This window comes from Sus scrofa, chromosome 2 (assembly GCF_000003025.6).
Source record: "Sus scrofa isolate TJ Tabasco breed Duroc chromosome 2, Sscrofa11.1, whole genome shotgun sequence".
Lineage (NCBI taxonomy): Eukaryota > Metazoa > Chordata > Mammalia > Artiodactyla > Suidae > Sus > Sus scrofa.
Window position 1 is genome coordinate 140797006 of NC_010444.4, and position 14622 is coordinate 140811627.

The window sequence follows — 14622 nt, forward strand, 5'->3', positions numbered from 1 at the left end:
TCGCTCAGTGGGTTAAGGATCTGGCGTTGCTGTGGCTGTGGTGTAGGCCAGCACCTTGTAGCTCTGATTAGACCCCAGCGTGGGAACCTTCATATGCCAAGGGCGCGGCCCTAAAAAGCAAAAAACAAACCAAAAAAACATTATTTAATGCTTGACTCTATACAAAGGGAGGGGTAGACTGAGAAGACAACTCAGATGAATACTTGTATTTCTAATGGTATTTGTTAAATTATATGGATTGGTTTGCAGCTGATTGGCACTTGGTTTTAAACCAAGTATTAAACATAGTATTTAAACATAGTATTTTTCAAACTATGGCTATTTCTCAAAAAGGGTCTGCTTAGCAATGGATATGTTAGAACTGAATAGTTGCCCTCAATAAGGCAGTTTATTCTTGGGAATTTTGGGAACCTTGAGGACAGGCAGGAATGTGAAAAGGCTTGTCTCTGCTGGTAGCAGAGGAAAGCCTCAGGTCAGGAGATGTGGGAAAGTGCAGGAAAGTTGTGGGTGAAGGAATAGAGAAAGTAATTGGCCTCACTGGAAGAACTGATCCTGACCTTGGAAAAACAGTGCCAGGAAAGACTATCTTGACTTGAGAAATCTGGGCCCTCACATCTCCAGGTCCTGAAGTGACCAAATGTGTGTCTTCATTCAGACCAGCTAACTCCGCACAAGCTTTTATTTAATGGAGAGTTTGGTAAGAGGGACATTCGCCATCCACCAGTCATGAAACATTCCCTCTTGAACTGACGGGTTGTCTTTGTCTTAAAATTCTCGTATCTGGAGTTCCCTGGTGGCCTAGCAGTTAAGGATCCAGTGTTGTCACTTGTGGTGCAAGTTTGATCCCTGGCCCACGAACTTCTGAATGCTGTGGGCGTGGCCAAAAATAAAAGAAAATTTTCATACCTCCCTTGCTCAAATCTCTCATTGATTCTGGCCAATCTGCCTAGGAACCAAATTTGTCGCAACTGGATGGGCTGCTTCCTAAATTAAATGTGGTGGACTTGACGTACATTTTTGCCTATGCAAAAAACCCATAGTGATCCTTGATTCTCAGTCATGTATTTCGACTTAAAATAAAATTGTCAGGAGCTGAGCTATCAATGAGATTATTTCAAATTCCTTTTGAAAAATAGGGTCTTTTATGGTAATGGATAGTATGTGTTGTCCTGTACAGTTTTATTGAACAGAGAAAGACATTATTTGATTTTTAAGTGACTGTCTTACCCAGAAGGAATTTGGAAATTGGAGATTCTAAATCTTGTGAAATTTAGTCTTGATTCCTAAAGCTAAACCAGAGTAATGTCATGTTTAATGTTAGAGTACATTTGTATAAAGCAGATGACTTGACTATGAGATAATATGGTCAGTTTTATATCAATATTAGATCTAAAATGTGAATCCAGGCTGTTGGCTTATTAAAAGCTCTCACTAATTATCAGTATTCATCTTTATACTACTCATTAATTTAGCAAGGGAAGGAATACTAAAAGTAGAGAGAGTTTCAGGAGTTCCCGTCGTGGTGCAGTGGAAACGAATCTGACTAGGAACCATGAGGTTGCGGGTTCAATCCCTGGCCTTGCTCAGTGAGTTAAGGATCCAGTGTTCCTGTGAGCTGCGGTGTAGGTTGCAGACGTGGTGCAGAACAGGCCTTGCAGACTCGGCTCGGATCTGGTGTTGCTGTGGCTGTGGTGTAGGCTGGTAGCTGTAGCTGTGATTAGATGCCTAGGCTGGGAACCTCCCCATGCAAAGGGTGTGGCTCTAAAAAGACAAAAGACAAAAAAAAAAAAAGAGTAGAGAGTTTCAGGGGGCAACTCATGGGACTAACATGTCTTTAATGTGATTCTCTTCTCTGCCAGATGGAACTGTCACATCTAGTTCTCCGCATGTTGTTATTGAAAACAGCAAACATTTGTTAAATGTTTACTGTGTCCCAGTGTGTTCTCAGGACCTTACGTGTCTTAAGTTCCTTTTTTGTTATTATTGCTATTAATTCCATGTTAGGGGTGAGAGATCTAGGGCACAGTGAGCTCAGTGGACCTGTCAAGGGTCGTGGGCCCACGTATGGAGCAGTTCTCTCAATATGGATCTTTATATGTTTCTGTTGCAGGTTTTGCAGATGAGGTTACAGAATGAGACTGTATTTATTTATTTATTTTGGCCTTGCCTGGGACATTCGGGAAGTTCTCAGGCCAGGGCTTCAACCCCTGCCAGAGCAGCACCTGAGCCACTTCAGTGGCAATGCCGGATCCTTCATCTTCTCTGCCACAAGGGCGGATCCTTCATCTTCTCTGCCACAAGGGAACTCCCAGAATGAGTTTTAAATTTTAAAGAGATAGTTAAATTTCTTACAACTATTCAGACCAGTGAATGCTTTATCTTCTTTTTTTTTGTTTTGTTTTGTTTTGTCTTTTGTTGTTATTGTTGTTGTTGTTGCTATTTCTTGGGCCGCTCCCGCGGCATATGGAGGTTCCCAGGCTAGGGGTTGAATCGGAGCTGGAGCCACTGGCCTATGCCAGAGCCACAGCAACGCGGGATCCGAGCCGCGTCTGCAACCTACACCACAGCTCACGGCAACGCCGGATCGTTAACCCACTGAGCAAGGGCAGGGACCGAACCCGCAACCTCATGGTTCCTGGTCGGATTCGTTAACCACTGCGCCACGACGGGAACTCCCGCTTTATCTTTTTAAATGTGTTCCCTCTTTGGAAATTAGTTATCATCTTATAGATTCTTACCCAAGGAGAACATTTATGATTATCGTCTGCATAACTTGAGGATGATGCGTGAGATGTGCTTCTCTTCATTCATGATGTGGTGGAAGATTTTTAAATTTTAAATTGTACTCCTAGCCTAGAAAATTTGTAATGTAATGGGCTAGGAATTTACTGGGTGTCCCTTATGTGATGGAACACTGTCATTTGGGTCTGAGGGATCTGATAAGGAGGAAACATTAACTGTTCTTTCATGCAGACGCATGTTCACCCTTCTTGACTGTAGGCTTCAGTTCTGGGTCACCACAAAGGATAGCTCACCACAAAGCAAGCGTGATGCTCGTGTAGGCTCCTCTCCCATAGTTTTTCTAAGAATCGACATGAAACCGTGTCTGCCTCTTCCTATAAAACCTTCTTGGAGATGCTGTCTGATATGTTTCCTTATTATTTCTACAACTGATTCAATTTTAGAAATAATTCGCAGACCTTTTCATTTGTGTCACCCCCCCCAAAAAAACAAGTGTGCTCTCCTTTTTTTTTTTTTTTTTTTGTCTTTTTGCCTTTTCTAGGGCGCATTCGCGGCATGTGGAGGTTCCCAGGCTAGGGGTCCAGTCGGAGCTGCAGCCACCGGCCTACACCAGAGCCACAGCAATACAGGATCCAAGCTGCATCTGGGACCCACACCACAGCTCACGGCAATGCCAGGTCCTTAACCCACCAAGCAAGGCCAGGGATTGAACCCGCAACCTCATGGTTCCTAGTCGGACTTGTCAACCATTACACCACAACCGGAACTCCAAGTGTGCTCTCCTTTATCAGCGGAAAGCTCTTGATTTTGTTCTTTGCCTTATTCACCAGGAAAATCAAGGCCAAATTGGTGTATTCTAGAAGTAACTGCTTTATTGATTTATTAGGGCTTTCTTCTGAGTGACCCAAAATGGTTTAGGATCTGGTGAAATTTCTAGACTCACACAGTATTTGAAATAGAACTTCAGGAGATTCTTGGATTTTATGAACTGTATCCTGGACCCTTAGAGTTAAGAACCCCTGCTTTTGATCTTTTTACATATGAATGTATTTCGCTAAGTTTCCTTGACTTTATAGAAGTAGGCAGTATATAAATGATAAATACATTGTTTTCAGAGGTTTTTAGGTGCTGAGCAATTGTTCTCTATGTATTTGTCTTGTAGGCCATGGGAAATGTTTTTATCACAAGAGAAGCTTTTTTTGGTTCTCATTAAGATGAAACACAAATGGCTGTAAAGGTTTTGTCTGATGATTTTCCAGAGAAAGCAACCTGGAAATGGTGTGTTTGTGTTGGGGTGGGGGGTGGGGGCAGTATTTTTGGTAGAAATATCAGAGCCCAAAGATGGAGTTCTGTGCACAATCGTGAATGGATGGATAGTCAGTAAAGATAGGGTATTTTTACATCTCTTGACTGTGGTTCTTTGGTAAAGTTTCTTCGTGAAAGTTGTTAAAAAGTTTTGGGGATTGTCTCTGAGGCTACAGTTGTTAAATCTGGTTCCCAAATAAGAGAAGGGCCTTCTTCTCCTGTTGGGAGGCCTTAGAGCCATTGGCCGTTGCTTTCAGTGTTGTTCACAGGGGCTCCTTCATGTTGCCTTTCTAGCCAGGAGGCCCTGAGCTAGAGGAGCTAGCTTTACTCTTGGGCCTCATGTTTAAAGAGATGCTATATTTCAGTATGTGGCCTTTGCAGAGTAAGATGTTTCATTTGAACTTGCCTTTGGAGATTTCTTCTTCTTCTTCTTTTTTTTTTTTTTTTTTTTTTTTTGCTTTTTAAGGCCACACCCACAGCATATGGAAGTTCCCAGGCTAAGGGTCAAATCAGAGCTGTAGCTGCTGGCCTACGCCACAGCCACAGCAACACGGGATCCAAGTCGCATCTGCAACCTACACCATAGCTCACAGCAACGCTGGATCTTTAACCCTCTGAGCAAGGCCATGGATTGAACCTGCGTCCTCATGGATGCTAGTTAAATTCGTTAACCGCTGAAGCACGATGGGAACTCCAGTTTCTTGTTTTTTAATGTCCCTTTCACATAGGGCTTCAGGGAGGCTCAAACATCTGTCCCTTAAGAGTGTTCCCAAAACATTGGCTAGCGAGGAGGAGCTCATGCTAAGGGGCTGTGTTGGGAATAGCTGTGATTTTCACCTCTTTCCCCTCTCTTTGTAGAAGACAATTTGTAGTACATTTTGTCTCTCTAAGGGAGACTTGAGTACCCAGCTGGTTAGATATATTTAAAGAAAGAAAAAAAATCTCTTTAAACAGACCTTGAAGAATTCTATTATAAATCTGAGTGGGAACCTGAGAATGCTGTGGCATACAGGCAAAACTAATTAAAATAACTGATAAAGAAATCAGATGTAGCCTTACATGGGATTTTTCAAGATTAAAATGTTACAATAATTATGCTCATAAGCTCTGCTTTTAACTCCATACGGGATAGGAACCCATTCCTTTGTGTAACCTGAGACCTGGGCCCTCTAGTGCATACTGGATGAGTCTGACAGTAAAATTTTGTTCTGTGTTTCCTGGGTCTGCTCTAGTTACTGCTGAGGTTCCTTAGCCTGTTTGATTCCTCTATCCCTGGCTGTTGGGATAGCCTTGTTTCTTCCTGCCTGTCTGGTTCTGCTGCCCTGCTCCTGGCCTGGAGAAGCAGTAAGGCCATCCTGGCAAGTATGTTGACCTGTGGCAGCCAACTCTCAAGGCCAGGGAAGTTTCTGCCCCCAGAGCTACCCAGGCAAAACATCCTGTCCTGGGGATGTTAATCCAGGCCAAGCAAGGGACGCTAGGTACTTACCTGAGCTGGTGTCTGGGTTAGAGTGGGTCACGGAGGGGTGGATCCTAGAGATCTCGGTATGGGCAGCACCTGTGGCCCTCCCTTCCAGGAGTGGTGTGCAGGGTACTGGTAGGATCTATCCCAACGGACCCCTGAGATAGAGGCCAGGTAGCTGTTCGCTGGGTATAGGCAGTTGAGTACTTTTCCAAGCTCCCCAGGTTACGCCGGCAGGCTGCTGTTGGGGAGGGTGGGGGGTGGCCGCCAGCCGTAGGTCCTGAGAGCCCCACAGATAGCTGCTTGTCTTCTTGCTAAGGCTCGTGACAGAGCAGCTTCTTACTGCATGACTGCAGTTCACTGGCAGGGTGGCTTTGTAGCCAGCCCTCCCCCCGCCCTCTTGCCTTCCTGGTCTGGTTTGGCCTGTCTCTGGAGGAGGACAGGTGATGGTTAGCGGCCCTTCCTCAACTGGCACACTCGGCGCTGTAGCATCGTGGAGTACATGGTACAGAACAGCTGTTCCTGAATGAATTTTCAATTTCACATGTCAAAATTGATAGGTTACCAAGGAAAAGCTTAAAAAAAAGACATTCACTTTTCACAGTATACACAATTTTAATAACAAAACTTTGCTGTACACTGCACTTTGTTACACCCTCCCACCCCCGTATAATAGTATTTTCTTCCCACCCTCCCAACCCACTTGCCCACCTCCCACTCCCCACCCCCCCAAAAAATGGCTCTTAAGGTGATTGAACACAATGTGTTTGGACTGTACTTTGAGTTTCCATTTTCGGTGTTGATAGGAAGGTTCATTAAACATTCCATAGAGCAGGCTTTTAAAAAATTGCCAAGGAAGAATATGGTTAATTGAAGGAGTAGCAAACATTGCCATATGTTTGCATGTATGAAAGCTTAAACAGTCCTTTACTATTTGATTTTGGCTTTAAAAATTATTCAAGTACTACGAGTTTGCCCTAGGTTAGTAACAGAAATATTTAATTATCTATGGGTGGCCTTATCACTTTTATCTTTTGTCCTTTTCTGGTTGAAGCATTTTAACCAGTTAGATATGAAAAGCATATCCGAAAACAGACTTTAGAGACAGATCTGTCACTGTATTGCTTTATTAGAAAAATGATCATGTAAGTCATGTTCTAAAAATAATACTTCAAAATTTCGTACTGATATGCACACTTTAGAGAGAACAGGGCATTTAAAGCATCCTCCCCCCGCCCCCCATAGCTGTGTAGGAAGTATGCCTTGAGAAAATGATATGCCTGCTTTGAGTTTTAGCATTAAGACCTAGTGCTACATAGGGCTCATTGTTACTGGAAAGGTGGAGTCTTAACTCTTGGTGACTAGCATTAGATTAAGCAGATGGATTTTAATAATTAGTGCAGTTGGGAAGTTCAGTCAATTCCATTCATTGCATTGGTACAGAAATTAACTTAGTCACATTAAGAAATTACATGTGTTAGTGCAGATTTTTGGCTTAAAAAATTAGTAACTTGGCTGTTCGATGTTGGCAGTGGGTATTCTCTGAGTTGTGTGTGGATTTGCAAATGTTTCGGCCCACTCTCATTTCAGATAGGTGATTGAAATCCCTGGCAAGCCACGGAAATGAATATAAATGATTCCAGACTAGCTCTTGGTTACTAAGTGGGTACCGTAGCATAGCCTTCTTTAGCTTCCTTTTTCCAGAGAGATTTAATTATTTTTCTGGCTCTTAAATAGTCATTTTCCTCAAACCTTGAAAATGTAAAAAGGGGGGGGGTTGTTGAAGAGGATAAAATGACACCAAATCCCAAAAGGCCTGACATTATATTACCAGCATCTGCAGTGTAGTTGTGATGCTCTTCCCCGGAGCCAGTTGATAAAGGGAGCACACATGACTAACAGCTCCGTCTTCAAACCTGTACTGACACCAGAACACAAACAGATCAAAATTAAAGGAATCCTGCCTTCTCTAGGCAATTGAAAGGGGAAGTTTGCTCTTTAAAAGAAAAAGGAAAATGCCATTTGGCACTGTTACGTGCTTTTCTCAGAGAGCACTACCCAAAAAATGAAGGGCCAAAACAATCTGTTATTTTTCAACTGGAAAGTATGCCTTGGTGGCCTTGGCTGTGCTGTTCCCCTGAAGTACTAAGTGGCTTGCTTTTCCCATGAATTTTTTTTACAGATATTAAGAATGTTGCCAGTTGATGGTCCCTTTTACTAACTGTAATCTTTAGGATTAATGTGCAAATTCCTGGCCAATATTTCTCACCTTTCTGCTCACAGTTTCAATTAATTTGGGGTTGTGGTTGAAATGATGGAAACTGCTTCTCTGCTATCCTTCAGGGCTAGTGGAATCTTGTGTGTCTAAGACACAGTTGGATTGTGACAAAGCTGTTCTCTGACAAATGGCCATGGTTACCCTGATAAATGGGTTGGTGAGTTTGAGCTTGTGGAGCTCTCATTTGGAATGGGGGCTTCTGATCCAGCTGTTCCGTAAGAAAGCTGTGAGCTGTGCTCTGTGCTGTAAAATCAGCTTCTGTCCTGCCCAGGCAGGCCCGGGGTCTGCTTGAACAGAGATGAGATGTTCACTGCTCGGGATCAGCTGAGATGGGCTGAGACTTTGCCAGACTAACCTACCCACCTTAGAAAAATGTAAAGAGCACATTTTTATCATGGTTTTTGATCTCGTCTGCTTTTCGCTGAGACACATTTCCTTCGAAATCTAAGTGGACATCTCTATCTTAGTATTAAATCTCACGGGTTATACTGTAATCTTAACATGTTTCCAGTTCAGTCCTAGGAAGCCTTGAATGAAGCATGTTATGGTATGTAAAAGATAACTTTTTTTTTTATGGTAGAGGTTTTCTCTAAGAATCTATGCCTTTTTCCTCATCAGCAAATGTCAGTTGTAAAAATGCTCATTCTTCTAAAAATCAAGTCAGTAGTATAATTTCACGGTTTTGGCTCTTACATACATGGAACTGTGGGAAAATGATGAATTCTGGATGAATTGGTAACTTGCATCTAAATCCTTGATATGTAATAGTTTCTCCGGAGAAAACATAATTGAAGAAACCAAGTACTTGTGGCACTTTTCTCCCTAAAAAGCGTGGCATCACCGTCATTTGTAATGACTGAATGTCTCGTGTCAATGCTGGAGACCCTCCCCACTCTCCCCCCTCCGCTGCAGGTCCCAGGGCCCTTCCTTGTTTGATGCAGATCAAGTACAGTTACCCGTTTGCCTCCTCGTGGCTGCCTTTTAACTTTGATGTAACCCGTTTCAGCGAGAGGCAGGGTTCAGAACGCTGCCTTTCCCTTTCATCCCCGAGCTGCCCGCGCCGTCCTCGCGTGGCCACCGTGTGGCTGCGCAGGCATGTGGAGGGTCCTGCCGTCCCTCCGCCTAGAAGGACCTGCTCTTACAGTGTGAACAGCCGAAAAAGGCCGTAATTGAGCATACGATGTGTAGAGAGTGGTTTTAAAATACATTCTAACGAGAATCAGTGTTATGCCTGTTGCTAGCCAGTTATTTTTAATTTGGCTCCTTGAGACTTGCGGGTTAGGAAGAGGCAGGAGAAAGAGGTATAAACCCCTGTGTCAAGGCATCTTTGATCATAATAGTTGAGGGAGGTAAGGAGAGAAGGGAGAGAGAGAGAGAGAGCCGGACAGAGTCGGGGGGAGAGGGAGAGAGAGACAGGGAGATTGCGTTTGTGTGTGTGCTTTCAAACTAGAGGGAGCAGCTGGTCACAGGATCGTTAAATTGACTCAGTTTCTATCTTTTCTCTCCAAAATGATTTCTAAATCTTTTCTTCACATATAAATGTAAATATAAGATTTAGTAAAGTAATTAGTAAATTGGTAATTTAATGCTAGTTTAAATTGTCTAAATGCCACAAAAAGCAACATGTCCATTATAAGTAAACTAGAGATGTATGATAGGAAGTCAGTGTAATTATTTAGCATTGATTTCTTTGTAATGAGACCTTTGCACAATCACTTGGATTCAATGTTTACATGTATTAAAGAGTCACTCAGCTTATTAGAATTACATAAAAGGGTTCTGGCTTCATGGTGTGGGCTTTGATTAATATCTACTAACCCAGGCAAAAATTCTGAAAGGAGAGTATTTAATATTGACCAGTCTTCAGCATACAGGAAATTCTACTCCCCACACTGGCAGTAAATTGTAGGTTTGAATAAATCATACAAGGGAACTTTGCTAAGTCTTTTTAAGCAGCAAGCCAGTTGTAGTTCTTGGGGTGGAGAGTAATGCTCAAACAAGTATTGGTCCATATCTCTTTCAGCTCAGTAGCTTCTTTCCAAATGGTTTTCAGTAGAAAAGAATAGCATGTGGAGACCTTAGTGTAAATGTTTACACACAACAGTATATAATTACATACATGAAATGCCTTATTTTGAAGTAAGCGTTTTTAGACTTTGCGACAAGAGTGCAAATTAATGTGAGCATTGCTTCATTTAACACTTAGAATGTGGTTTCATTTAAGAAAAATTAAAAATACTTCAACACGTCAAAAACTTAAGTCTCCACTTGGTTTGAGAAAATTAGGCTTAATGTCACCATTGGTAAAAATTAGATATGTATTTAGCCCCTACTATGTAAAATAGGTTACTTATCTGATGTAATTTGGGAGGACGGGTAGATATTATACTTCACATTCTTTGTATGGCAGCTGTTGACACTTGCACTGTCCGTAACCATTAATGATGATGAAGGGTCCTTCATGGGTGGGTTCATATTCACTGTATGGTCCTTGGTCTGACATGTTTGACATGTGAAGTCGTGTTTGGGATCGGAGCTGCCTGTGGTTCTGAATCATTGAACACTGCCTAATTCTTCTTAAAGTGGGAGGGCAGCACTTCCTGGAGATGAACACTATAAAAATAATAAAAAAGAAAGAAAACAATAAAGCCATTGTTCCTGTAATTACCCGCTGAGTGAAGATAGCATTGTCTGGTTCGGGAAAGTGTTCTTCAGTAGTAACTGCTATGCCTGCAGTAGTTGGGATCTCTTTGTCTCCCACATGGTAACTGGATGAGCTTATTCGTTTTGTATATTCAGTGGTTGGATCTTTATAAGTGGTAGCCATGGCAGTGACGGTGGTTGATAAATTCCAGCAGAGCTGAAAGCCATGCACTGCGTCTAGTATATCCTCTCCTTGGGTGTGGTCAGGGCTGTGACAGAGGATGGAGTGCTCCCACCGACCTTGGAAACTGCCCAGCCAGGAGGCCAAAGCACATATTCGAGGGCTGCATTCCCACAGATTGCCAGAGAGGCCGACGGTGGTCAGGGATGTCAGGGAGTTGAAGAGCTTGGCATCGAGGCTGTTTAACTTGTTGTTATCCATGAGCAGTATTTTAAGATTAGGCATCGTTTCAAACACTGTCGAGTCGATGGCTTTTATTTCATTTCCGGTCAGGTCTAGCTTTTCTAAAGTGCCCCAGGTCCACTCCATCCCACAGGTCAGGTTGCTAATTTTGTTCCACTGTAAGAAGAGAGTGTGCAGACTGCTGAGCCGTAGGAAATGAGCAAAATTAATCTTGGTCAGCTGGTTGTGCTCTAGGTGAAGCTCTCTCAATTTGATTAATCCCGCAAATCCATTGCGAGCCAAACTTCGCAAACGGTTCGTGCTCAAATCCAGAAACTCCAGACTACGACAGTCCCAGAACAGGCGCACTGGGATAGTCCGCAGGGAGTTGGACCGTAAATGCAAGGTCTGCAGCTTGCGGAGGCCGTAGAAGAGCTCCGGGTGCAGAGATGACAGCTGATTAAAAGACAGGTCCAAATTGTGCAGGTTAATCAGTTGGGTAAAAGTTGTGTTTGGCAAATAAAATATTTTGTTGGAACTTAAGATTAATTCCTTAAGTTTATAGAGTCCTTGAAAAGCATCTTCTTTCACTGTTGATATTTGATTGTGGTCTAAGTGGAGCCAGGTGAGTTGACTGAAGCTGGCAAATTGATCCCTTTCGAGCTCTGTGATGTGATTGTGCCTCAGGGACAGGCCCAGAGAGCCCTTGTCTGTGGTGTTTGGCACTGAGTGGAAGCCCTGAGAGTCGCAGTAGAAGAGCAGCTTCTCACAGCGGCATTTGGGTGGACACGCCATACCCAGGGCAGGCAACATTTTTAAAACCATACTCATTGCATATATTGCTGCCAGCATAGGGGCCCCTAATGGCCACTTGAAATGTAAGCCTGCAGAATACAATTTAAGGAAAACAAGAAGACAGGATATTTTTCAGCAGAACGTATGGGCTATTAACACAACAGCAATAGCAACAGACCATGATGGCAAAAGATTTCACCACATATAACCTATTTTTCCTTCGCTCCAGAAGAACTAACCTTGTTCGTTTGACTAGAACAAAACTTAAACCATTTAGAAGGAAGATAAAACGTGTCCTGTCATCAGCAATATATGCTTCTACCTAAACCTCAAAATCCAAAAATGTGGCCGTGATTTCCCTCAGAATGTGAATTCAGTGGCTTATTTTAGAAGCCTGATCCCTTGCTGACTGTACGAGACACATAAATACACGGACTTACCCATTCTTCTGAGCACATTGGAGGCTGCATTCAGTCGCGGTTGTCAGACTCAACGCAGTGAGTCTGTAAAAGGCTCTAACATGCAGGAGCCTTTGACCAGTTTCCTGTGTGCTGTGTCCCAGGCTTTCCGAGTGAAATTGAAGCCGCCAGCCTGAGTTGTTTTTTCCTTAGGAGATTCCTCTCGAGAGCATTGGTTTCATTTTCGGCGACCACTCTGATCCCTCAGTCAGTTTTGAATGTAAGGTATTAATCTCGTCCTCCTCGGACTGCTCAGCTGGTCCATCAAAGCTTCAGGCTGTCCTTTCCGCAGCCCTTAGTTCTCCCGGTCTTAACTTGTTGATGGCAGATGGGCGGCTTGTTGCAGAGAAGAGCTCCTGGAGCAGCATGAGTGCATTTACTGAAAAGCTTTTCCGAGAAACGGCACAAGAATGGATTTGCTTATGTGCTGCGACCACACAGAACTGTATATAGGCTGACGTCACCGGGTGACGTGTCTTTTGTTTGGGTTTTCCAGAAGCTTTACTGTTATAAAGCACTGTGCTTTGTAACAGCGTCGGGGTCGCTGCAAGACCCCCTGATTATAATAAAGCGAGAAAGAAGAACTCCTGACTTAAAAACATGGTATTCCTTCAGTGTAGGAGGCAGCAGTGAGGTTGTAATAAAGGCTGCATTCAAGAAGACCCGTCTGAACAGTGAGTTGGGTTAGCAGAGTGATGATTTTTTAATGCTTGGGAGAGCCAGTGTTAGACTGCCGATTCTGCATAGAGAGATCATCTAAATGGCCGGGAGCCTGCACGATTTATGAAGTGCTGATCTCACAGCAGCCTGTGCAAGTGCCTGCTGCTCTGGTAGTTTTGGAAAGCTGTTCAATCACCTTGTTGCCATGCTTGGTTAGAATAGAAGTATGACTGTGATTTGCTTCAGATGTGTTGGTAAACCAGCTTAAGTGGGCTTGACTTCTTTGTCATTAAGAGTTGAACATCATAAACCAAGAATAAAGGGGAAAACATGTTGGAAAACAAAGTGTTTGGGTATTATGCCCTTTGAGAATTTCAGGAGAAAGCTAATTAAGGAGAAAACCTCCTTCTCTGTCCTGTTTTATAGTAGTGTGATCACAGTGTCAACTGAGAAATATTGCTGATTGGATCCTTGGATGTCTTTGTAGGAGAAGAGGATAGAGAGTCATTTAACATTGCATGCCCTAAGTATTGGCAGTGAACAGAAAGGCTTCAGCACAAGTGATATAGCATGGCCGGCTTCTGACACGATCCCTTGTATTTACTCAGAATTTCACCTACTCTTCAGCTAAAAGGCTCAACTGATGCTGGGCTTGAGGCATTGTGGCCTTCAAACAATAGAGCATTTGCACACTTAATAGCGCCTCCTGGCACACTTAAGAACTGACTTTGAGTCTCAGAGTCACTGTTGTTGTAATCGCTCTTGGGAATATAAAAAGTCACTCAAGTTTTGGAATAGAATTTTCGCTTTGGCTGTTCTTACTTGACCATATACCATCTTCCCCCTGTTGAATGGTATCACTTTACAGAGTTCGATTATGAATATACACCTCCATGTTTATGGTATAAACATTAGAAATATTTATGGGAGTTCCCATTTTGGCTCAGTGAGTTAAGAACCCAACAGAGTATAAGTGAGTATGCGAGTTCCATCCCTGGCCTCGCTCAGTGCATTAAGGATCTGGCATTGCTGCAAATTGTGGTGTGGGTCACAGATGCAGTTCGGATCTGGCGTGGCTATGGCTGTGGCGTAGGCCGGCAGCTATAGGTCCGATTTGACCCCTAACCTGGGAACTTCCCTGTGCCACAGGTACAGCTGTAAAGATAAGGAAAGAAAATATTTCTAGTGTGAGTCAGGGTCGTGTTTTCATTCAGGCCTGACAAAGGTAAGGCCTTCTACACACCTGACCTTACTGATTTGGCCTCCCATGCCACTTCTCCCCGACCACTGGCACTTGTCCTCAGCAGGTCTTAGACCTGAAGGCAGAAGCCTGAGAAGTGCCCATGGTGTCTGTGAAACCAGATCATCAGCCTCTCGGCTTCCAGGGCCTCTGTCCCAACAGGCAAGTCTGAGACGTCATTGTCCGCGAGGGATGTGGTTTCCGCGTGGGGTGCGGACCAGAGTGAGGGCCGGAAGACTCCAAGGTGCCTTCCTCAGGCCTCTGCGGAAAGGGCGGCAACTGCACGTGTGTAGTTTGGCTCCTCTGAGAAGCAGAGTCCAAGATGGGATTAGAAGTCTTAAGTATTTTATTGAGGAAGATGCCTGGGATGTGTCAAGGGGCAGAAGAGACAACAGGACTATTCCTAGGTCTGGTGGAATCTAAAGAGCACGTGGTACGTGCTCCTGTGCATTTTTCTGTGGAGGAGGTTTAGTCAGAGCCTTGCAGGGTCTGTGACCCCAGGCTTCAGGGTGACTCTTCTCTAGGAACTCTCTCCCAAAACTTCCAACAGGGGACTCTGGTCAGGGGGGTCACTTTAAATTTTTCGAAAAGGAAAAGAAGCCCTTGGGATCCTCTAAATGCTCTTCCTCAAGTTAGCCA

At 43.6% G+C, this 14622-nt stretch overlaps 2 protein-coding genes across 2 annotated transcripts in view; one reads left to right on the forward strand and one right to left on the reverse strand.

Annotated features, from left to right (window-relative positions):
- Window positions 1-14622, forward strand: part of CTNNA1 (catenin alpha 1) — a 187053-nt gene that overhangs the window by 114230 nt on the left and 58201 nt on the right. The gene's annotated exons all lie outside the window — the stretch shown is intronic.
- On the reverse strand, window positions 6619-13008 carry LRRTM2 (leucine rich repeat transmembrane neuronal 2). The gene is made up of 2 exons (XM_005661706.3): window positions 12066-13008; window positions 6619-11714 (listed from the first exon to the last, which is right to left on the reverse strand). Exons 1-2 carry the CDS (start codon window positions 12067-12069, stop codon window positions 10168-10170), a joined length of 1551 nt encoding a protein of 516 aa, XP_005661763.1. The 5' UTR covers window positions 12070-13008; the 3' UTR covers window positions 6619-10167.